Here is a 24,278-nt window from a genome sequence, read left to right on the forward strand (position 1 = left end):
CCATTTTAATCATCATTAATTAATTTAAACAAGGTTTAGGAACATGGACTTGCAAAATATGGCCTACCTAAAATGTTTTGTATGATAACCTCATTAAAATTTGCACTTCATTGTGCATTCCTTTAGTTAAAATCAGAAATGAATAAGTATTATCTCGCTGCAGCGGTTGCATGACCCACATATGAAAACACCTGTGGGACTTGGCCGTATATAAACGGCGTTTTGAGACAGTGAGTTCGATATATCAGTGGATGCGTTTCATCTGACTACAGCTGAAATGAGAAAATTAGTCTGGTCCCTAGCTATGCTGGGATTGATATCCCTGTCTCTAGGTCACAATGTAAGTGGGGATTTTAAAAAGTAATCTTTGGTGATCCTTTAGAATGAAAAACCCCCAGAGTCCCTGGGAATCGCAGACACAGACTCCGGTAAAGAAGGTGCCAGTTCTTGTTCCTGTTCCCGTTCCTGTTTACCCGAAAGACGGTGGTGGTGGAGGAGGAGGTGGTGGAGGCGGAGGAAGCGGAAGTGGTGGCGGTGGAGGTGGCGGCGGTGGATCCGGAAGTGGTGGTGGCGGCGGCGGCGGAGGAGGAGGCGGCGGCGACGGTCTCACTTGCCCGCGACCCTCTCCTGAAGCTCTGCGGGTAAGTGCGGCTTAAATAAATCCCTCGCTTTAAGGCCTTAAAGCCCGATCTCTCTCCGCCATGTTGCAGTGCCTCCGGGAATGGGCCTGTCAGTACGTCATCCGCCTGGATCTGCGGTAAGTGGCAGCTTCCGGTTCAGTCCTCTTGGCCAATTCCGCTCATATATTTGCTCTTTTGCATGCAATTGCTTTGACAGCTGCCTGCTGAATTTAAACGGCAACCCATTGCTGGGCAATCTCATTTCCATACCCGGCATCACCGGAGGCGGCAGCAGCGGCGGCGGCGGTGGCATCTTGGGCGGTCTGCTGGGTGGCAAATAGCCCCCATCTCGATGGCGAAAATGTGCTCACATTAAACCCAATAAAGATGCTCCCAGCACTGGAAAAAAATGGGACATTTTACTTGACAGAAGTTTTGGATAAAATTATTAATTTTAAAAAAATCGTCGGATATATTTTATTGGATCTGTTTGGCATTCAAAATCTGCATAACCAATTAAAATTTAATACCTATAATATTATTCGATTCTAATAACCTCTATAAAATATTTTATATCTTTTTTAAAATATTGTACCTGCTCCAATCGATGCTTAAATATCGATTTATAAAATTTTTTGTTAAATGGATAAACTAAAGAAAATATTGTCTTCTTATGGAAAATCAATGCAAATATAAGTTCTTTTATTGTTACTGGAGTTATACTAATACCTTACATAGTTTCTAAATATAAGGCAATCGCAAGATTGTGTAATTTCATTAAAATTTGCTAAAAAGAAAATCCGACTTTGTCCTACTTGAGTACAAGAATTACTTAATGGCATTGTAAAAAGTATTTTGTGATTATTTGATGTTAATTTTTAATTTCAAATTAAAATAAATACATAGACAAGCGTATTAAAAATATAAACTTAAGCTAACTCAGAACGGGAAAACGTTTAAGCCGTGGATCCTGCGGATATCGTAGTAAAGAGCTGATTTCAAGCAAATGGGACATCGGAAAGCCCGCCGGATGGCAGAATGGATGCAGTATTGCCCAAAGAGATGTCCACATCGCAGTGAGACTAGACAATGATTGCCATGTGGATCACAGGTCGTTCCACAGATGGAACAGTTGTTGATCTCGTACAACTTGTCCAGGTCACCGTTGATTTCATTTATCTGGCTGCGGATCTCGGCAATGCGATCCAATTCTGGAAGGGAGGATGGAAATTTGTCCACCTCCTGCTCCAAATTCAACAGGATGTCTTCACGCAGACTATGATTAACAGTGATCTGGGCTTTGTTCAACTCCAACTGGGTCAAGCGCTTCTCCAGATCCTCCACAGGCTCTTGAAAATGCATGTTTTCGAGATCCTTCTCCTGCTTCTGAAGTTCGCCTAACAAGTTGTCAATTTTACTCATAATTTCCAGTTGCTTCGTTTGACTTGACATTGTAATGACAATAAAGTTTGAGTAGATAAAGAATCTTGACTTGGAAACTTAGAAATAAATCTGTGATGTTAGGGGCAATCATTTTTAAAACATATGGTGTGCATGAGTTCATTTAAAATTAATTTAAAAAAAATCATTATTGGAATTTGGATGAATTTAATAATGGTATTATTTAAAAAATGATATAAGAAATGATTTCATGGACGTCTATAGACTGGAACTTTTATATTTTGTAATTTAAAGTATAAATAGTATAAATAGGGGAATTATTGCGCAAATGGGAAATCACATAACTATAATAATAGTTAATAAAATACATTATATTGAAATATTTTCAGGGGTAATACGAAATATATACATATTTTAAGAAACGTCCGGCAGAAAATTCAACACTCATACATAAAGAAAAAAACTGCTTATAAATCTAAATACCAAAATCTAAGAAGGGAATGCTTTGAAAAAAAAGTGTAATAGCTATATGTATAATTAAATATATCTTCTCAAGTGATAGTCTTTCGCGCAGTGCACGATGTCATTGGGTTGAACGAAATCAAATTGGGGGATGTGGGTGCGATTGGAGGGTGCTTGGATTGGAATTGCTGCTCCTGTTAATGGGCAGCCAATAATCCTTAGTATTGGCATCGGTGTAAAAATGGCGATAATCGCTGGCATAACCGTTAACTTGATTATTGTTTAAGCGCCACGCAATTAAGCCGAGCAATTCTCAAATTAGCCTGGATGGTCAGTGGGTTCTGCTCCCTTATTTTACATTTTTCATGGCACATTCCCATCTTCCGTGTCCTATGTCCTTCTGCAATTGAACTTTTGGCCTTTAAGTTTAAAGTATTGGCAGTTGGCGAGCAGAGCAGAGCCGAGCAGCTTGCGAGAAGCTTCTGCTCTCGAATAAAGTCGCAAATCATTGAAGCATATGCAATTATTCATTTTGAGGTTGAATGCGCTCGAACGCACACAATGATACAAGAACACGGACCTGGCAGCCTGTCTCTGTGTGTGTGTGCGAGTGCAAATATATATGTGTGAGAACGCAGGAAAATTTAAATTCAGGAGCTGTTTCTTAAACGAGGATGCTCCATAAAATTCGCTTTTACTACGCATAGTTTTCGTCGCTTTTTTGTGGCATTTCTTTTGGTTGGTTTTTTCCCTCTGCTTTTTTTCTACTCCAAGTATTCTTGCCTTCCTTTTAATGCCCTCTTGATTGCAGCCCGATTTCGTCTGCAGATAAAGCACCCAAAAAACCCATCCTTCGAAAGGACACTCCATCTTGGTTAATCCATCACTTGCATCCTACAGCTCAATAGTCTGGGACCTTCCAATTTCCTTTGCCCTTTTATAATTAACTTTATGTGTATGTATTTAGTTTTATTGCTCGTTAGACAGCCGGGCCGAGAGACAATGAAACAACAATTTGTGATCGCCCCCAATCAGCCAGGACGAACCCCCCCCCCCCCCCTAAAAAAAAAACCCATGCCGAACCGCAACGTGTGTAGGCCATTTTGGAGTTTTACTCGACGGCACAGCCGTTGCCATTATATTAATTACAAACGTTTGCGCCACAGCTTCCTGGCCAGGTCCTGTCGGTCCGATGTCCTGGCTCCCAATCCCCGGGATGTCCTCGTCCCCCAACTCCCTAATGGGCACAACAAGTAAATCACACACAAAGCTCTAAGGCGATTTCAGCGACGAGCTACGAGCTTCGAGGAGACAAGGATACCGACGGGGAAACCGAAACCGAAACAGAAACAGAAAACCCAAAGGGACCGAATAATTTCCATTGAATGTGTGAAACTTGCACAGCTCTTAACGAGCTGGGGTCCTCAGAAATTCAGAAATTCATTTAAACGCGCCAGACAGGACACACACAATTCCTCGCTGGTGACGAACTCCGGAATGGGATCGTTTAAAGCGACTTAACTTGCCTGGTAATTTTCCAAATTATACAAATAATTAAGTTACAAGGCGCTTTTAAGATTATTTGGGGTCAGAGGGCCCCTTTGAATTCGCTCTAATGAAACCAATATATTTAATTGAAAAGCACTATGTTTCTGTACGTTTTTGAAAATTTTATACGATGAAGGAAAGCTGTTACTGATTGATGGAAAGTAACCTATATTTTTTTTGGAAACGTTTAAAAAAATTTTATTTGTTTTTAAATTGATGTATTTGAGAAAAATTATTTATTCGCCTTTGGTTAAGTCTGTTAAAATTGTAGACAAGTGAGCAATGTCTATAATAACATAAAAACTGTCTATATAGGTAAAATGTCCCATACATTTTTCCACCTTCCATTCCACACTGTAGTTTGCATAAATTTCGTAAGTGATGACCTCTAGACCAAAGGATTGTTTTCTTTATTTGAATGTTTATTGTCTATTTAAATATTTCGCTCGTTTGATGGACTTATCTTTTAAACTTAGGATGTTATAGAAGAAATTTTGAATTTATTCAATTGTGTTATTCCGTCTTCGCTTTGATGGCTTCAAAGCTGGCTATATCCGAAACCGTTGAGCTGGATGGAGCAGGAGAATCAGATGAGGTCGGTGGGATTGTGGTTTCTGCCTGGGGAGCTTCGGTGATGAGACTCTGAAGGAAAAGAAATAGTGTAAAGCTGTCAGAAGGCGAATAATATAACAAGGGGATCTCCTTAAAGGTAATTAAACCCGAGTTTTAGTAGAATGATCCATAAATATTTATTGTTTTTTTATGAAAAGGGTTAGTTGATGATCAAAATGTTTTAAGTATCAATCGTTACAATTGATAAACTTTACATTTCTAAAATCGTATTGTTATTGTATTTAAGCACTTTATATATTTAATGAATTATTATTATTTGTTATGTTTTTGAATCCAGTTTACTAAAAAAAATGGGTATTACAAAAAGATAATATAAATTGTATGTTAATTAAAAACAATAACATATTTCTTTGTTAAAACTTAAAGAAAAAGACACTTTTGGGAAGCTCTTAAAAATGATTAAGTACATTTTTAAATCAAATTCCTGAAACTCCCAGCTTTTTCTGGACAGTTGGTGGATACTTCCTTAAGTGCTTTTCTGGACTCACCTTAGACTGACCCTCCTTGAAGGCCTCGGCCAGTCCTGGATGGATTTCACTCAGGGGCTCATCGCCATGTCGTATATAGACGGGCACATGACCTTTGCGGGGCTCCAACTCCTGATAGGGTGCCGCTGGGGGGAAAATTTAATTACATGCCATTAAATTATGTAGCCGTTGCTGTTTTGCTTTTTCTGTTTCGGGTGCTGTTTGGCCCTATCAGCTGGCTAATCTCCGCCGCCTTGGCTATGACATACACCCGGAAGCCTTGAATCACGACAAAGCGTAATTATGACTAACGAGCCGAGTGAGCCAGAGCCCCAAGATCCCCTCAAACTACGCCCCTGGCTCGCGGTTCTGGCGCTCGAAAACCTGTTTTCGGCTCTCATTCCAAAACAATAGCCGTGAATATTTCAAGCAGATGTGCCATAAATATGAGGTATTTAGTGCTCGTAAAAAATAATTCGTTTTTTTTTAGCCACCGTACTTACCCTCGGTGAGAGTTCCGAGTACTAGGAATACTAGTAGAACACCTAGCAAGATGCTATTTCCCAGGCTGGCGGATGTCTTGACCATGGCTGTTTTATTGCGAATTTCCCGCGATTTGATTTCGAACTGCGATCGACGCGACTCCAGACTCGAGACTCAGGCTAGATCGGCCAGCAGCCAAGCTTAAATCCGACTCGACTCCAGCAAACTTTTGCCGGGCCAATTACTCATGGGTAGCAGCATCCAAACACGGAGAAAAATGAAGCCATCTGTTGGCCTTACAGCAATGACATACAGGAATGACTATTAACAAAATTCCTTAAATATCCATTACTTCAAAAAGCCAAAGATAATATATTATATGTTTATATAAAAAAAATCCAATTAAATTCCTCTTTAAGATTATTTTTAACATTCTTTAGATCTTCGAATTACATTGTAATATATTAAACTGTACACTAGGGATTACATTTTAGGGTTACGATTTTTAAGGCAATAAGATAATAAGTGCAAGTTCTAAGAAAGGTTTGTTTATACGTGCATTATATCTACCTTTTAGTTTTAAAAGTGGAAAATGTATATACTTATATAAAGCGATCCTAAGCGAAACTAAGAAACAACGCTTATAAATCAATTTAAATAACACATGAAATATTTATAAAAATTTTATTTAAATAACTTAGCTATTGATATACTCTGTTGAAAAAATAAGCAACTGGTTAATAATATTTTCAGGACTGCCGCAAGACCTTGGTTTTGAACTACGAAAGGATTTATATATTTTAAAAAATCTGAAAAAGTTGATGAAATTTTATAGCTTAGATTTATCTTTTGAATATTTTTGCCTTTATGTTTCATGGATATTTTCTTTTGTTTTTCGCCATTCTTTTTCCCAGTAATAGTCAAACCTTACCCATTTTTTTTTTCAGTGCATCCGCAACAGCGGCGGAATGATGATGGCTCCGATGATGGCTGGTAATGAAGCTGTCGGCGAACTTTTCGAGCTGTGGTGGGGCATAAAAAGCTTTGGGTTCTGCGGCAATTGCGGAGGTTCGAGGTGGGGGTTTTGGTAAACAGCAAGGGTACGGGTTCTAACCTAGCATTTAGTGGCCTGTGGCGTTACCACCCCCTCCCCTCCCCTCCCGCCACTCCAGCACACTTCGTTTCTGTTCCTCAAATTCAAACGTTATTCTTTCCCTTTTTTTTCAACTTGTTTCAAATTAATTGGGTCGTTAGAGAAGCCATTTGCGCGGAGAGGTTCGTCTTTTTTGCGCCCTGCTGCCTGTTATTTTTTGCTCCGCACACTCTCCTTTGAATTGTTTGCCCACTTTCGTTTTTGTTGAGTATTCAAATCGAGAAATTGCTGACATCTGTGGATGAAATGCCGCGGGTGGGTGGCTGTTTGGATGGATGGATGTACTGCACCGGCGGAAATCGGAATACAAGTACTCGTATCTGGCTGCGATTACGCCATTGAATGCAAGTGGGTGGATTGGCGGGGGGAATGGAACGGAAACGGAAAGAGGCCTCTGTTTGCCCGCCTCGATTGTTCCGCGTCCTTGATACAATTCCATTTTGATTTCGGCATTTCACATCCAGGACAAGTACAAGCCCTCGCCCTCGACCGCCCTCAACCCAGATTGCGAATCAAATTGTTGGGCAAATATTCAACAGAGTAAATATGTTTATGCCGAATCAAGCAATTTCATTTAAACACACTCCACATGACGAGGCACTTGTCTTGTGTGCCCGGCCCCCTCCAGATTCCCATATAATGCTCAAGTACTGGAGGCACTATATTGTATATCGTAGATTGTATATTGTACTCCATGTGCACCCATCTGCTGAATGCGGCTTGTTGACTAAGCTCCCCGTGCTGAATTGATTTAAATCAGCGATGCATAGTTTATTAGTTGCCGAGTAATTTGCCCTTAAAACAAAGCAAATCACCTCTCCCCCGATACGCCCGTAACTTTCAGTGTAAAATGTTTGTGGATACCACGGCTCAAGTGCACTTAAAGTGCGTGTTTTCCATGGACCATTGAATTAACTTTCATTGAAGTCGAACGATTTCAAGCGGTTCTATTAATTAAAGTTTCACAAAGTGAGCAAAAAGCTCGATTAAAACCCTATATATGCATTCGTGGATTATAATACATTGATTTGTATCTGAGGTCACTGAAATTTATTATAAAGTACCAATTATAAAATGTTTAAAACTTCTGTGGTTTTTTCTAAATTTTTTATAGAAATAAATTGTATATATAAATAGTAAAATAAATCGTATGCGTTTTAAAAAGAAATATTGTAATATTATATATTACCTTACTAACAAAAATTGTTTGTTTGACAAAAATTAAAAATATTTTGAACATGCCACATTTACTTTACATTTTACATTTTTCTTTTTAAAGAATAAATCTGAAACCATACTTACTTCAAACCTGTTTCCAAATAAATACAAAATCTTACAGAACTTGGTTTTCTCTGTCGTTTATTTAATATTTTTATGTATTTTATGTATGTTTATTTCCGAGGCTCTAAAAATAGTTACATGGCTGCACTAGTGTGTGGGTGTAGCTTTATAACTATGATTCTAATTTATATTCCTCCGACTTCGACTCATCGTGTCATACCTTTTGGATCTTGTTATGGATGTATTGTTTTCTTTTGTTTGTTTCTTTGAGGGGGAGTTTACTCGTGTTGCGTTAATTCTTTTTGTTTGTTGTCACAATCTTCTGTGATTCTTCTGCTCTCGATTCGAAGAATCGCTTCGGCTTTCTCCCGTTACTCGCGTGAATATTAATTTAAGAATGGATTAGCTTTCTTTTGGGATATAATAGGTTATATGCTCTACATATTTTGCCATAAAATCGCATGGTTATGCATGTGGGTATGTCTGTAGATGTCGGCTAGTGTCTAATAGAGTGTGTTACAGGGGGTTACGGGGTTATTAGTATAGCTGCGGTTCATCTAGGAGTTCTCCTGGTTTCGTGTGTGTGGTGTGTCTTTAAAGTCGATTATTTAACTCCTACGAAAGCTGAAACTAGTTGAACATTCTCTAACTAAAAGTAGAACAAGAACGAATGCTAAGTATCAAAAGGAAAAATCTGATCTGTGAAAACTCCTACGGGCAGCGCCTTAAAATCGCTGCCTGCCAATCGGGAGTGGGCGTGGCATTGTATTGCATACGTATTTTACTTATATATCTTTAGCTATATATTCCTGTACGGCCAGACGATCTCGCCGGCCGGGTGGTCATTGAGTATATATGTACTTGAATTGATCTTGAGTTACTTGAGGGATTCCTATTCGTCTTGCATTGGAAAAATTGAGATTCGGTTTATGATGTATATGTTTATGGTTCGCTGTAAGCATTTATATAAATAAGTTAAATATGTATACTTATATACGTGGTTGCATATATGCCGGTATGTATGTATATATTTTTTTTAATGAAGTATACAATATATTGCAATTTTAAATGTATATAACTGTTCAAGTCTTTTTGCATCTCTAATATATGAATATATAAATTAATATCTTTACGTTATTCATTCATTCATTTTATAAAATATCTCACCGTCACTCGCTTGTTCGATTTCTGCCCTTCCGTTTATTGTATAATAATCAAAATTGAATTGGTGTCTTTGATCTTGAAATTATCTGTTCGTATCGAGAGGGTGTGTGGTGTTGGTGTCCATTAGGTAGAGTTCCCGATTTCACTAGCTTAATTCGGAAAGTAAAATGATACATTTAAAATATATAGGATTATATGCTTGAACAGAAAAATATATTTCATTAATTTACTTTCACGCAATGGAATTTAATTTAAATATTCCTATATTTACGCAATTGAATAAGATAAACATTGAAAGTCTTATTGACATTGCAATATGGATACGTCTTCTTAAAAATTCAATAAAAGTCTCAAAAGTAAGTGAAATCGGGAGCACAGCTGCACGTCTGTTTTATAAGTACTTCGGGGGCTCTAATTAATTTTAGCAGGTGTGTTGGGGTATTTCGATTTTCGGATTCAACTTGCCGCGTGTATAAAACAAGGTTTCTGTGTAAAAATATTTTTTGCTTCGCCTCTCCTCAATCCATTCGAGTTTTTTCTTATTTTTAGCTTTTTGTATTTTGTTTGTTTCTCGTTTTTTTTGTGGTGTATAATGTGTATAAATAAATCTTACTCATAAATAAATCAATTAAACGCTCGCCTCAATATATAATCTATTTATATTCGTAATTATTTCATATATATTTTGAATGTAAAATTGCAAATCACATAATTGTTACCACTACTGTTCAATGGAATTCCTTATATACGTTTTTTAGCTTTCTTCGGTTTGTTTTTTTTTTTCTTCTGATTTTTGTTTGGTTTGCTTATGTGTATATAGGCATTTAATGCTATTTAAAACGCTATCAATAATCATCAATAAAGCCATGCATAAACACGATTTCGAACTATGGCCCTATAAACAATGCACATAGCACTCTCTGGTCTAAATTCTAATTCTGCACCGATATTCTAGAATTGCTGCTAGAATTGCGACATGCGGCGTTACTTTACTTGGTTATCTGCATGGCGCGCACGTATGTAGATACGATGTAATAATCTGTTGTTGCTATAAAATTGTGGGCGTATGTGTGTGTGGGCGTGTGTGTATGTGTGATGGGGAGGGGGGGGTTTATAATTAATGGTTTCTTGCTCGTTGTATAATTAAGTTCGAATGGTTTTCAATATTTTGTTGTTACTTTGCATTTACTATTATTAATTTCGATATAAAACTGCCTCTTTTAAATATATTTATTTATTTGTAATATATTTATGTGTATATATATGCTTTAAAAAATAACCTCTATCGCATCTGCCACCTTCATCAATTCTTAAATTATGAAATAATTGTAATTGACAATTTAATTAAATTGTTTTCAAGTTTACTCTTTCGGTTTTCTATTTTTTTTTGGTTTTCTTGCCATTTGCTTATGGTTTCGGAATAAAAACTACGCGTAAAATAAATACATGTTTTGTGTATATATCAATACTTCTCGATTTTGGTTTTATAGAATTACAAATTTTTGTATTTTTGGTTTTTTGTTTGTTAAAAACTATGTCACTTAACTTTGGAATTGCTTTTAGTTATCATTTGTTTTACAAGTGCGTCTTCTACGTCTATCATCATCGTTTCATCATCGTTTCATCAACCTTTCTGCTTTCTTCTGCTTCTTCTTCTCTCGACCTCCCAGAACTTCGGGGGTTAGGGATATCCACATGTGAGTATATCCCTTTGCGATTGGGGAGGATGCGTTCCTGTCCATAAGAAACCTTTGGCTGGGCCAAAGCTCGAGGGGTCGCGGGTACGGGGGTAGTTTCTTGTATAAAATTGTTTTTAAACTTGCATTATATATATTTATATATATGTACACGAGTCGGGGTCTAATGCTAGTAATAAAATAACTATTTCGTAAGTACTTTGTTGCATGTGTATGAGAATGTCTTAATTGGGGTCGTCTCCTCGCGCTTTCTTCGCCATTTATATACTTTCCATACTTTGAATGTATTTATTTATGTTAAGTATTGTCCTTGTGATATGTTTCTAAATTGTTTTCTCATTAATTTTAATCATTTCTAAGTAATTGAAGTAGTTTTCTGTTTATCGAGTTAGAGCATAATATGGAAGTAATCTCATCTTAAACTTGGTTAGAGTGTAAAGTTGCCGTTGTTGCAGCGGTTAAAATGGTTCGTCCCGTTCGATTCTATATATATCCGATTTCCGATTGCTAAACTTGATCATTGAGTACGGTTAAAAAGAGTCTAAGAGCGAGAGAGATATAGGGAGTTGCGGGAAGTGCTATAAGTTCACTAATTGATTAGTTTGCTAAGACTTGAACTGAGCTCCGATCGAATCCTTAAGTACTCGGACTACATCTAGGTGAGTGGGTAGTGTTATGTGTTATCTGTTTTCGGTTTTCTTTTTCTGTGACGGGGGTGTATATAAACTCTAGAGCCCTAAAACGATGCCTAAAAGTAGATATTTACCAAAAAACATGCAAATTGGTTCTGCTCGCTAGGTATTAATCATTTAGTTCATATGTATACATATAATTTGCCGTTCCCATTTCATCCTTCCTTCATCCTTTCCTCATCTGTATATAATGCTTATTTGATCTGTGTATATATAGAATTTCTACTTATGTTCCATAATATTCGTTGTGTCAGATTTTTACTATAAGTTACGTTTTGGATTTCCTTCTCAAACCTTTTGTTTTTTGTTTTCTTTGTTCTTTTGCCTCTCAATCTTCGTTCAGTAAAAGTTGCAACTTGGAGAGATTTTGGGATAGTTCAGATTATAAGTGAGTAGATATAAGTGTGTGTATATAACTGCTTGAAGAAGATTCTATTGAGTTGAGATCCATCATCATCATCGTCAGCATCATTTAATGAACTACTCCGCTAGTAAGCCGATTTCTAGACTAGATTTTGTTTGTTTTTAATTCTCATTTTGTTTTGTTATTCTCTTTAGTATTAATTTGATAAGGGTGCTCGAGTATTGCTTATAGGGTTCTGGTATAAAGTATCTTAGTTGCGGGCAGGAGAGTTCCCTAGGTCGTTTGTCCCTAGGCCACCACAATGTCCTGGCTGTTCTCGTCGCTATCCAGTTCGGTCTCGCCCAGCTCCAGTTCATCCTGCTTGCTGCACTCGTCATCATCATCATCCAATCCCTTGCCCTGATCAATGGCCCCAGTGTCCCGCAGACAGGCCGATTCCAGATGCTTGTTGAGGTACGATTTGAGGGCAAAGGTCTTGTTGCAGCGATGGCACTTGAAGTTCTTGTCTCCCGAATGGGTCTGCATGTGGGCCCGCAGATTGGAGCGATCGGCGAAGGCCTTGCCGCAGTGGACACAGGCGTAGGGCTTCTCGCCGGTGTGGGATCTCAGGTGTCCCTGGAGCAGCCAGGGCCGGGAGAACAGCTTGCCGCAAATGTCGCAGCTGTGCGAAAGCTTGTGCGTGAGCAAGTGCATCGCCAGGGCGGGCATCGAAACATAGGCCTTGCCGCAGGTGTTGCACTTCTTGGCCGACTGCGAGTCCAGGGAGCGATGCGTTTGCTTGTGGCGCGACAGATTCGAGGAGGTGGCATACTGTTTGCCACACTCGCAGCACTTGTAGCAGCCCCTCTTCCGCTTGGCATAGTTCTCCCCATTGCCCGACGAGCTGTGTGAGCCCGTGCTCGTGGCTGCCCCCAATTCCGGTGGCTCTGACGGGGGACCTCCCCCTGAGGAGGAGGCATTACTCTGGGCACTCTTGGGCCTCGGCTGCACTGGCTCCGGTTTGTCCTGCTTGCTCACCGCAGCCGCCTTGCTCGCCTTGGTCCGGCCATCCAGCATATTGAGGCACATCTTGAGGGCCGAGGCTCGCTGCTGGTTCTGCTGCTGCGCATTGGACTTGCCCCATTGCTGCAGTCCCGATTCGGAGGAGGAAGACATGTCGATATCCACATCGGAGCTGTGATCCGAGTTGGGGGGCGTTAGCGGCGAGCAGTTGTTGGCCCCCTCCGAGGAGCCACCCATCAGGTCGTAGGAACTGCTGCCTATGAACCGGATGGTCGACTGGGGCGATCGGCTGGAAGCGCTGTTCGATATCTCCTGGATTTCCGGGGAGCGCAGCTGCTCCTGCTCCTGCTTCATGATGGTCACCACGCAGGGCGGGATCAGGGGCGGCAGGCTCTGCGACAGGGAGAGCAGATCGTGGGCCGCTTCCGTTTCCTCGACACTGCGACCCCGGTAAATCGAGGTGGCCGCCACCACCTGTTGCTCCCTCAAGCGGTCCCGCTCGCGCTCTCTCTCCCTCTCCCTCTCGCGCTCCCTGTCCCGCTCCCTCTTCAAGGTCAGCGGCTCCGGCTGACGTTGGGATCCCGTGGCGCTGGCGGGCGGGGCGTAGAAAATCACCTTGCCATCCTCCGCCGGAGCCCTGCCCACTGGACGGCGCAGCGATACTGTTTATAAGGAAAGCCATACTTTGTTTTAGTACCTGAGAAATAACTGATAACTCATAAGAACTAACAGTCCAGGGGCTGGCAATCATCTTCGTTCTGGTTAAAATACCCCTTAAAGTTCATTTTTTCACAAAAAAAAGGCAAAGGCCATTAAGAATAAGATCTTAACCTCTCAACTTAATCGGAAATTGAATGATTGTCAAAGCGACTTGTTGATTTTCAGTCTGACCAGCTGCAGGGTTGCCACGTTTACCCAAGGGTCAACTTCCCACCAGGGCTGCCTAATCAACTGTAAGCTTTGACATTTTGGAACATCGGAATGGGCTTAAATTCAATTTGAATCAAAGTGGTTCGTTGGCATGTGATTGATTCTAGCTTAAATCCAATCAATTTGTTGGGCCCAGATTGAAGAAGGTAGGAAAAACCTACAAACACACAAATAACCTTCGCTCACTGAACCAAAATATAAGACCCTATAATAAATATAGGTCTTTAAATCATGTTAAGTTTGAGGTTAAACAAATTAAAAAATACTTGACTAACTTAAAAAAAGAGGTACATATATCAACAATTTAATTATTATTAACGTAAGGTTGCTTAAAACAATACAACTATTTATATCGAAGAAACCCATAACATTTTGATTGGTTCCTTATATCGAACATGCTTTTCACATCACTGTATGTTCCTCTGCCTTCTTATTTTTTTTAGCTCCCACCTGTAGACCTCAAAAAGTGTAACCCGAAACCCTGAGCTCCTTTGGACAGACTTTATTAAAACTGAGACATTTTTGTGTGCCTTTTTTTAAGCTCCTCCTAAATATATGTATGTACTAAGGGTGCGTGACGTGTGCCAAATGCAAGTCATACTCATATTCCAACGGGGGGAAAAAGGAATCATAAAGGCAGCAGTAACCATAAATGCACATTTTGGCATTTTATGGGACTGAAGCTGAGGCTGACGCAATATATCCCATATATATCCCTTCTCCACGACGGCTGACCTGTTACGTTCCGAGTTCCTCAATCGATATGACGACCTCCCGAGCCATCTTGGCCACCCAACACCCATCGCCACCCACTGCCAGTGGCAGTCAATGCCGCTTGTTTGCATTTGCTTCTTCTTCTCTGGCTTTTCCTTAGCTTTCCCTCCGATTTTCCCCCCGCTTTCCGAGGCTTTTTTCCTTCATTCAAGAGCAACAAGCAACGACATCGACAAGAAGGCAAGCGCAAACATGGAAAATGCCAACATACGCTAAAAAGATTAGCTAACGGCGACAATGTCAAACACGAGCGCTCAGAGTGGAGTGTTCAGAGTGGGGAAAGCTGGGGAAAGCAAGGGGAAAGCAGGGGGCTTTGTGGTGGGGTCACCACCAGTCACCAGTCACCATTCGCCATCCAACAGTGGGGGGTCACCAGCGCGGTTGAAGGACGCTGGCCAAGTGGGTGGCCATAAAATGGTTGGAAGTGCCGCTGGCTTTCGATGATGGAGTGGGATCACAGAGCCTGGCTACTAAAAATAAATACGAGCACACAAATTGTCGCAGCCACCTGTTCACATTGTTGTGACGCAACTTTCAGGGGGTGCAGCTGGTTGATTCCGGGTGATTCCGGGGGTAGGGAGTACGGAGTATGAGGTGGGCAGGTCCCACAAATGGAACAATAGCTACCTACAGAAGGCAACAGCTTTTCAACCAAGAACGTTCACTTGAAATTAAGGGCGTACTTAAAAAATGTCGTTCTATAATTGGAAAACTTTAAAATTATTGTCTAGAAGACACAACAAATCTTAAAATGAACCCTGAAAAACCTTTTATAACTTTTCTATTTGGAATAGAAAAATCAATTAAACTTTATTATTATAACGTGATTCATATAACGTTATATTTTACCTAAAAACTAAAATTAAAACCAAAGTCATCAGATTTAATATTCTGAGCTATACAAGTTTTATCTACTTTTATGAAAAACCAAAAAGGTTACAATTATTTGAATGATCTAATATAAATCCTTTATAAACAATTAAAAAAAAAATATTAACCTGGTCCAAGGAACTTATTACTTAAAATTCCTATTTGTGTTTTATGAAACACGTTCAATTTCAGAATGAAAGAAATATTTTTAATAATAATGAAAGGATTGGAATATCTGACGTATGTTTCTTAACGAGGGAATGTCGGTATCACCCCATTCTTCAATTTTTCTGACAATTTATGAAGAGTAAGTCTTTGATTTGTCCAAAGGAAGTGATATTTATACCCGTTACTCGTAGAGTAAAAGGGTATACTAGATTCGTCGGAAAGTATGTAACAGGCAGAAGAAAGCGTTTCCGACCCCATAAAGTATATATATTCTTGATCAGGATCACTAGCCGAGTCGATCTAGCCATGTCCGTCTGTCCGTCTGTCCGTCTGTCCGTCTGTCCGTCTGTCCGTCTGTCCGTCTGTCCGTCTGTCCGTCTGTCTGTCCGGATGAACGCTGAGATCTTGGAAACTATAAGAGCTAGGCTATTGAGATTTGGCGAGCAGATTCCTGAGCTTCTTACGCAGCGCAAGTTTGTTTCAGTAGAGTGCCACGCCCACTCTAACGCCCACAAACCGCCCAAAACTGTGGCTTCTACAGTTTTGATGCTAGAGTAAAAATTTAAACTGAAATGAATTGTTCTTATCAATACCTATCGATTGACCCAAAAAAAAGTTTGCCACGCCCACTTTAACGCCCACAAACCGCCCACAAACTTCAAAAAATCGTAAATATGAACGCGGATATCTCGGAAACTATCAAAGATAGAGTATTGGGATTTCAGATTTAGATTCCGTAGCCTTGTACGCAGCGCAGGTTTGTTATGCGAATATGCCACGCCCACGCTACCGCCCACAAACCGCCCAAGCCTGTGGCGCCCACAATTTTTATGCTAGATAAAAAATTTTAACTGAAATGTATTGGTCTCGTCAATACCCATCGATTGACCAAAAAAAAAATTTGCCACGCCTACCCTAACGCCCACAATGCTTAAATCTGTCTTCCGCCGGTAGGTGGCGCATTTAAATCTCGCTTTGCTGCCTGCATATCTCCATTTCCCTTTGGTCCCTTAAGCTGAGTAACGGGTATCTGATAGTCGAGGTACTCGACTATAGCGTTCTTCCTTGTTTTCCTACTAATATAACAGGGAATTGTTGCCAAAAGTAGGCCATAGAAGTGGGACATACCTGAAGCGGAGATTGGAGCTGCCACAGTTGCAGGTGAGCTGCCAGCTCGTCGTTGCTTCTCCTGCTTGGAGGAGTTCATCTGGACCAGGGACTGGGCGGCGGACCACTCCAGATGTTCGCAGAGCTGATCCTCCTGCTCCTCACCATCCTCGTCGTCCAGCTCGATGATCTCCCGCTTTAGGACCGATCGCGAGCTTCTCTTAGTCACCGATTTGAGTGCTGATTTTCCGGCATTTCCCAGGCCATTTCCATTGGCATTCCTCAGCACCGAACTGGCAGTCAGCGGGGACTTATCCTCCGGCCTCAGTTTTCCGGAGGTCCTGGGCTTGGGGCGTCGCCAGCTCTGCAATTCAGCCGCCGATCCTGATCCTGATCCTGCTCCCGACATCGATCCCATCGCAGAGCCCAGACTGGAGCCCGATCCTCCGGCCACATATTTCTTGCTGGCACTCGCATAGGCAATCGTTTGGATCTTGTTGCGATTGGGCAGTATAAAGTCCACGGACATTTTGCCTGCAAAACGGGTCACCGTATCCGTATCCTTCTGCCGGCGTTTTTCCTTGCCAGTTTGGAGCTTCGGCAATCGAAATTCCGGGGATTCCCCACCACTTGTTTGCTCTGCTCCGCCGCTCTGTTTATTTTGGTCTAGATTTTTGGGTTTTGCTTTGGGACTGAAGTGTGGAGTTGAAGTTGTTTTGAGTGTGGGTTTTTGGGTGTATCTTATGCTTAGATTTGTTTTGTATTTACTATGTAGATGTAGCACAACCTTCTTTGTCATCTGCAGTTAAAATGCTTTTGCCTTTATAGCTATAGCCGTAGCTTTTGACCCGCCCCCGACCTCGTCTACTTCGTCGACTTCAACTTTGACATTGACACGAGTTGCCTTGAGAGTATTGCTGCGGTTGCTCCTTCAGCTTTGATTCCTTGTCCCCGAAGTTGCGGATGTTGCAATGTTGTGCTTTCTGGCTCGCCGGCTGGCTGGCATCCTCCTGCCACTGCCGCTGCCACTGCCACTGCCCTCCTGCCCTCGAGATCCTGCCCCACCTGCGATCCTACCACATCCGCTTGCCAGCTTATTCCACTTGTATAACCGGCTATGACTATCTGGCTATCTCCGCAATCCAAGGTATTTGCCGTTCGTTGTTGCGTTGCTGGTTGATAGTTGCTGGTTGCTGGTGGTTGTTGCAATGTTGCAATGTTGCTGCCGTTGCCGTTGCTGTTGCTGCCTCCTTGTTTTCTGCAAGTAATGGAAGCGCAGGTAAATTAAATTGCACTTATTTACCGGTGAGACAGTGCACAAAGACCCTGTCACATTTACATGCTGGTAATAGCTGTTTTCCTCTCAAAGGACCAAGACAAAGGTGAGGCTGTGTAGCATGCAGCTTATTAAAATGGTGGGAGCTTAATTGTAATCTACTTGTATTTTATTTGCCTTGAACATATAACTACAAATATATGGCATAATTTAAATAGCATAACAATATCTTACTGGCAACTTAAAAATATTTTAAAAAAATTTATAGATATTATATATTTATAAATAAAGTCTTCAGTTTAAAAAAAGTGGTTTCTAATATACTTGGTAAGTCTGCTTACCTAAAACTTTCAAACTCAAAACTGCTTTTATATACTTAATATTCAAGTGTTCAAGAAGAGAATTTTCTAACAATTTCAAGCTGTATTTATAGATGATCTCAAAAAGTTTTTCATCGTATTCTAACACTATATGGACTTGGGTTCAAATAAAATAAAATTAATATTTCTTAAAAAATACACTATTATTAAACCATTAATTATCCGTGTTTCCTATATTTTTCAATAGACTGGAACTCCTGGGTTCTTGAACCCATAAAGGGCCAGAAACGCTTGAGAGGAACTCCCTAAGCAATTTCTGATAGCCCATTATACACCCTCTGGCGTAGTGCTACCCCATAAATCGCAGGTAAATACTCTATGGCAACCATTAACTGCACACTCCGCCACTTTTCCAACGCCTTGCACTCAAAAAAAGGAAAGAAAAAAAGGCAACCAACAAAATTGCATAATTTAAACGGCGATTAAAGTGCGAAAATTGTAAACAAGTTCCTGCAGTGGTTGGCAGTCATAATATTTACATTATAAATGCAGAAACCGCCGTGCAATCAGCGTCAACGCAACAGAAAGGAACAGGACCACCCATCGAGGGGCTGGGAAAGTGGGTGGTGGGTTTTCCGGATGGTTGGGGAAAATTTGCAACACTTGATTACACTTAATTGATAAATTGTTATACTTTTTGCACTAAATTGCACGGTTTATACACGGACGGGCAGTTCATTTTCCGCACTGCGTGGAACGGAGAGAGAAGGGGAAAATTGTTGGAGAGGGGGCGGACTGGGCGGAAAAGCTTCCATTGGAAGGTGGCGCACACGCACGCACACCGAAACTATCTATCCCTATCCCACGTTTAAAAATGGCGCATATACTCGCTGCCATTGTTTAGGAAATGCACTAACCGAGATTATGGGATTATATAGTTATACAGTATATAGATATAGAACTGTATTTTCTTTACTTTCTATCACATGTTGAATATTTATTAGGTAATGGCCTGCGGTTTGTGGAAAACCCTGTGAATTTTCCTCTTTTTCCGTTCGTTGTTTCAGCAACAACAACTTGTTCACTCTGCACTTGTCGAATGTTTTGTGAATTGAAATCGACGGAGAGAGTTTTTCGTTCTTGACGAGAGAGAGAGAGAGTGAGCGAGTGAAGCGGAGAGAGCTTGGCGCACTCGCTGAAGCTTACCAACTAGTTGAAAGAAGTCCATTGTAGCGAGTACATGCAACAAATAGTCAACTGTTGGTTGCCTTAGCCTACCTCACTGTACCACCCCCTTTCGCCAGCCCCTTTCTCGCTTTCTCTCTCTCGCCCTCTCTCTGGATTCCTCTCTTTCCGCTCTCCGTATCCTGCTGCACATAAACAATGCGAGATTTTTATTGCATACTTTGCAGCTGCAGCGACTTATACACACACATGCATGGCCCATACCTCATGTATATCACTTTGTCACATGCAACACCAAATCAAATCATGCATAATTAAGGCTCCAAATTGGTGATTTTCCCTTTTGGCTAAAAATAAACTCAAGCGGGCCTTAATCTACAGCGGTTATATGATATGATATAGTATGGAACTCTCGTACTCGCTCTGATTTGTAACTTGTTTTTTTCTTTTTCACACACACACACTCTTTTCTTTTTATAGTTATAGATTTTCCTTTTGTTTTCTTGTTTGTTTGCACTTGGTCACGTAATTTTTGGGGTTTTTCTTTCGGTTTTCTGGCCTGGACTTGTGTGTTTTTATGTATTTTACAGTTTATATTATTATTGTGGTGCGGTGTGTGCTGGCTATTAAACTATGGACTTGTTTGGCCTGCCGCTGTGCGTCAGTTTTTGACGTACCACTCCCTTCTACTGTGCGCTTGGCATTCGCAGCTTTTCGCTGGCTCTGCCGCTCAGTTGGCTATAGCATATAGCATATATATATATATGGATATATATGTGTGTGTGATTTACAGCGAGTGTGCGTGATTTCGGGTCAACACCAACGCACACCACTAGAGGGTGGTGGTGTTTTTTGGAAGGCAAGGGGTTGCTTTCTGGGTTTTGGGCTATTTAAAGGGCTTAGGGCTAGCTAGGTCTTGTAATATTTCCACTTATGGATCCTAAGTTCTATGATATATTTTTCTGATTTATTGGCTAGCCTTTAATAACAAATCTTAAAGCCAAGACACAACAAGTAGGTAGCCACACCACCCCCTGGCCGCCCAAAAAACACCCAAAAACATGCAACAACCCCAAGAGAGAGTTCGCAGCGAGTCTGCGCAGACTCTCTACATTTTGGCTGATTCTCCCGAAACACAACCAGCGAGTCACAAATACCATGACAAAGGCTATATCCTGGCAGGAACTCGTGCCACACACACTTGTGGATTGCCGAAAATTATGCAACAGCACCGCTTTTGGAAATGGGGGAGGGGTGAGCCACGGGGGCCGCAAAACCGGGAAGAAGTACCAGAGTATCGAAGTACCTTCCCAAAAACCCGAAAAGCCGGGGGTGTGTTTTGATGTCTGCCACTTGGCTGCCGAAAAAAAGAAACGAAGAGAAACCCAAACCTGGAAGTTGGAAATTTCAAGGGGTTCCAAGCTTAGAAATAAATTATGAGCTGCTCCAGCTGTAAGCGTTTAATTTGGTATTGTTTTCATTCTTCGGTTGGGCTTTTTTCGGCTTTCGGTTCGGTTCTTTTTGCCCATTTTTCCTTTAGCTTTAGACCAAATATTTAGCATAGTTGACAACTGAAACTTGCTCCTTGCCTTGTGTCCGTTGTCCTTTTTAACGTTCTGAGGTTTTGGGTTTATTTCGTTACGTTTCGTTTGGTTTGGTTTCATTTGGTTTGGTTTGTTTGCACAGGCCGAGATGCGAGACCGAATCGAAAAGGGGGCCAAAGGACACAAAATACAGCAAACACAGAACGGCCGCAAGGACTCCATGGGCCGTGGCCCATTATTGCCCCCCGCCGGAACCACCACCCCCAGCGCCCCCTCCATTTATTCCGGCCAAACCCCCCCCAACCCGAATCCAATAGAGTCCCTTGTGGTTTTTGTATTTTTTTTGCGTTTTGTGGCATTGGTGGTGCTGCTACTGCTGCTGCGTTGACATCAGCGCTTCCGCTGCGGGCTTCCTTATTATTCCTGTCACTAAGCCGCCCTTTAAATTCGCAATGAATGCCAAACAGCGAAACAGTTAAATGTTTTTTTTTTCGGTTCCCGCTGTTGTTCGAGCCACGGAAGTGCAACACCAACCAACCAAGCCAGCCAACAGACCAACCCAGGGCAGACCGGAACAGGATGCACGGGGAGAAAAGTCTCTTACTTCATTTTTAATTTATATTGCTTTCATACTATAAAGAAAATATGGAATATCCCAAGTCTAGCCATATATATAGGTTTTCTTAAGGTTAAAAGGTTGGTGTCTAAAAGTAGGCAACGAAAAAATAGTTTGGTATTTTAGTATTTTTAGTATTTTTTGCATTTAAAATATCTTATGGCATACTTTTGGGTACCTTTTAAAATGGTTTTAAAAATTAAAAATCAAATCAAAGCTTTGATGTTTAGTTTTATCATGGATCTGTTACTTAAAAAGAGTTGTCTTTCTCTTAAAATGTTTAACTCTAAACTATTTTGAGGTAGAAAAAGGTCAGTTCATAATTGAAAAATAGAAACCACAATTATATATTTAAAATATTGTATGAATACTCGTCCCATCGAATAAAGTGGTTAAATGAGTAACTTAAGAAATTCTTTATAGTGTTTGAATGGGTTTCGCAATCGGGGTTTGGTTTGGGTCCTGGCAATGCTACAGGGACGGGGAAAGCACTGGACTGGGAAAGGAAACAACCGCAAGGTTACCCCGGCCAAAGGGGTTGCTGTCGCTGTTGCTGTTGCTCTGCCATTGATGATGTCCTGATGTCCTGGATGTCCTGCCGCGTCGTCGGCTGCCTTCGCGGTTACATTGACCCTTTTTCCACGGCCGCCTTTTGTTGCCGCTTGATAGGCTTTCTTGCCGTCAACGCTAATGGAGCTTAAAAAGTTGTCAAAGCGGCGCGGGTTTTATATTTTAATTTCAAAGTGCCAAAATAGAAAATGAAATGGAGCAAAAAGATGGGGCAGTCATCAAAAGGGCTCCGCAACAAGGCATCAAATCAGCCGGGTGTGCTGTCATCGCAAATCAGACGCGAAAAGGGTCGGGGTAGAGGGGAAATGATATATACATAAAGATATATAAATAGTGGAGGACTATAGTCTGGGAATTTGTGGGGGGCGAGGAGGAGCAACTCCTGTTGCCCATTTATTGCCATATGCTGACAGTGTTGCTCGCGGGTGGCGATGGGGGCCAATTTGAGCTGTCATAAAAATGTACAACAACCGGCTACAAAGCAAACAATGCGACGAGTGCCAACAGCAACAGCAACACGAACAACAGCAGCAACATCTACGGCAGCAACAGCAATGGCCGCATTCAGCAATTGTGCAAACAAATTGCTGTTGCACTTTACTTTTATTTTACGAGTGCGAATGCCAGAGCTTACTATTCCTTTTTTTTTTTTTTTTTGTGCCTCAGTTGACGGACCAAGGGAGTCCTGAAGTCCTAGAGTCCTGGGTATCCTGCCGCCCCATCCCCCATGCTCATCCACCCCAACCAATTTGCATTTTACTATCGCTGCAGGTTTTTATAGTTGTTGCTTTTGCATTTGCTCTTACTTTTTGATGCCTCACTCGGGTTCGGGATCCTTGTTCTGGTCCTGGTTTTATTTGCGGCCCGCAATTTCCACTCCGCCCGATCCGCCGTCCTTATCCTGGGAGCTCATCCCACTGCTTTTTGCGGAATTCTCCGGTCATAAAGTTTACTTAACATGCCGCTGACGCTTTAGTATTTTTTCTCCTGTTAGATTTCGGATTGCACAAGTCAAGCTGGCCAAGCTCCTTCTGCCAGATGGACGACAAATACAGGCGCAAACAAGGACGAAGGACGAAGGACTCGGATGCGGACACACAGACAGAGACACAGAACAGAAAGCAGAGAGAACCCAGTTCAAGATGAAGGAAAATCTCCAACATTGGCCGGCATTTCTAATGTGGCCTGTTATGGCTCGCCATCAATTATATCAATTTCTGGGCGAGAACTTCAAGTAAACAAAACCACTTCAATGGCGGCTACTCAACTTGATTAGTTTGATCAAGAGGTAAGACCACTTTCGGTCAGATTTATTGCCCAAGAACACTTTGAAATATTTGTGAAATGCATTTATTGTCGGCGCGATGCAGTTTGTAAATGTCTTTGGGCAACGGCAAATCCATTAAGAATTTATTTATATTAAATTTTGGTACTCTGAAATAGAAAAAACGTTTAGGTTTGAGGAAGTTAATGAACTTCTAAAATATCGTTTAAGATAAAATTCTGTTCATATCATAAACAAATATCTTCTGTTCAAATCTTTCAATATGTTTTAAAATATAATTCCCAACAAAGCCAAATTTAACGGCCATTGAATTCATTCATATTCATATCCTATAATTTAATTAAATGATCCATGTAATACATTTATTGATACTTCTTAATTCCATTTGAAATCCCAACTCATCGTAAAATCGACTGCTAAAGTTATTTCTGATATCTCCATTGGATTCTCTATCACTCTTGGCACCTGAAAAATCGAAAAACCCAGTCAAAACACTCCTCCTAATCCATATTCCATCAAATTCCCTTTTAATACAGCAAAGTCGAGTAAAATATAAACAATTTACAGCCACTTGCTAAGGTGAAATTTATTCAGAGTCCCATTCAATCGCGATGCCACTAAGCTCACACGGTGCTTTTCGCTTCTTATTTTACTTTTCCATAGGAT

The 24,278-nt window shown here is 40.9% G+C and overlaps 4 protein-coding genes across 7 annotated transcripts; 1 reads left to right on the forward strand and 3 right to left on the reverse strand.

Annotated features, from left to right (window-relative positions):
- Positions 1–277: 277 nt before the first annotated feature.
- LOC119555280 (cold shock protein 2) lies at positions 278–961 on the forward strand. The gene is made up of 4 exons (XM_037866583.1): positions 278–340; positions 399–641; positions 711–757; positions 838–961. Exons 1-4 carry the CDS (start codon positions 278–280, stop codon positions 959–961), a joined length of 477 nt encoding a protein of 158 aa, XP_037722511.1.
- A 598-nt stretch (positions 962–1,559) lies between these two features.
- LOC119555253 (E3 ubiquitin-protein ligase RNF8) lies at positions 1,560–2,072 on the reverse strand. Its single transcript, XM_037866552.1, has one exon. The coding sequence runs from the start codon at positions 2,070–2,072 to the stop codon at positions 1,560–1,562; it is 513 nt and encodes a 170-aa protein (XP_037722480.1).
- Positions 2,073–4,500: 2,428 nt separating this feature from the next.
- Positions 4,501–5,795, reverse strand: LOC119553879. Its single transcript, XM_037864538.1, has 3 exons — positions 5,635–5,795; positions 5,153–5,277; positions 4,501–4,673 (listed from the first exon to the last, which is right to left on the reverse strand). Exons 1-3 carry the CDS (start codon positions 5,717–5,719, stop codon positions 4,545–4,547), a joined length of 339 nt encoding a protein of 112 aa, XP_037720466.1. The 5' UTR covers positions 5,720–5,795; the 3' UTR covers positions 4,501–4,544.
- Positions 5,796–8,118: 2,323 nt separating this feature from the next.
- Positions 8,119–20,048, reverse strand: LOC119553154 (zinc finger protein 134). Of its 4 annotated transcripts, none has more exons than XM_037863375.1 (3): positions 20,016–20,048; positions 16,838–18,074; positions 8,119–13,629 (listed from the first exon to the last, which is right to left on the reverse strand). In XM_037863375.1, exons 2-3 carry the CDS (start codon positions 17,613–17,615, stop codon positions 12,254–12,256), a joined length of 2,154 nt encoding a protein of 717 aa, XP_037719303.1. In that variant the 5' UTR covers positions 17,616–18,074; positions 20,016–20,048; the 3' UTR covers positions 8,119–12,253. The 4 variants fall into 4 exon arrangements, with proteins under 4 accessions (XP_037719303.1, XP_037719304.1, XP_037719305.1 ...); XM_037863376.1 differs by lacking the exon at positions 20,016–20,048 and adding an exon at positions 19,389–19,507; XM_037863377.1 differs by lacking the exon at positions 20,016–20,048 and adding an exon at positions 18,952–19,092.
- Between the last annotated feature and the right edge of the window lie 4,230 nt (positions 20,049–24,278).

This window comes from Drosophila subpulchrella, chromosome 3L, assembly GCF_014743375.2.
Source record: "Drosophila subpulchrella strain 33 F10 #4 breed RU33 chromosome 3L, RU_Dsub_v1.1 Primary Assembly, whole genome shotgun sequence".
NCBI classification, from domain to species: domain Eukaryota; kingdom Metazoa; phylum Arthropoda; class Insecta; order Diptera; family Drosophilidae; genus Drosophila; species Drosophila subpulchrella.

Bases quoted from the DNA above. Each gene is read 5' to 3' on its own strand.
- LOC119555253 (XM_037866552.1), bottom strand. From the start codon at position 2,072: ATGTCAAGTCAAACGAAGCAACTGGAAATTATGAGTAAAATTGACAAC.
- LOC119555280 (XM_037866583.1), top strand. From the start codon at position 278: ATGAGAAAATTAGTCTGGTCCCTAGCTATGCTGGGATTGATATCCCTG. The intron at 341-398 runs GTAAGTGGGGAT...AAAAACCCCCAG, and splicing joins CCCTGTCTCTAGGTCACAAT to AGTCCCTGGGAATCGCAGAC. The intron at 758-837 runs GTAAGTGGCAGC...TTGCTTTGACAG, and splicing joins GTCATCCGCCTGGATCTGCG to CTGCCTGCTGAATTTAAACG.
- LOC119553879 (XM_037864538.1), bottom strand. From the start codon at position 5,719: ATGGTCAAGACATCCGCCAGCCTGGGAAATAGCATCTTGCTAGGTGTT. The intron at 5,278-5,634 runs GTAAGTACGGTG...TTTTCCCCCCAG, and splicing joins ACTCGGAACTCTCACCGAGG to CGGCACCCTATCAGGAGTTG. The intron at 4,674-5,152 runs GTGAGTCCAGAA...CTTTTCCTTCAG, and splicing joins TCAAGGAGGGTCAGTCTAAG to AGTCTCATCACCGAAGCTCC.
- LOC119553154 (XM_037863375.1), bottom strand. From the start codon at position 17,615: ATGACAAAGAAGGTTGTGCTACATCTACATAGTAAATACAAAACAAAT. The intron at 13,630-16,837 runs GTATGTCCCACT...CCTTATAAACAG, and splicing joins AGCTCCAATCTCCGCTTCAG to TATCGCTGCGCCGTCCAGTG.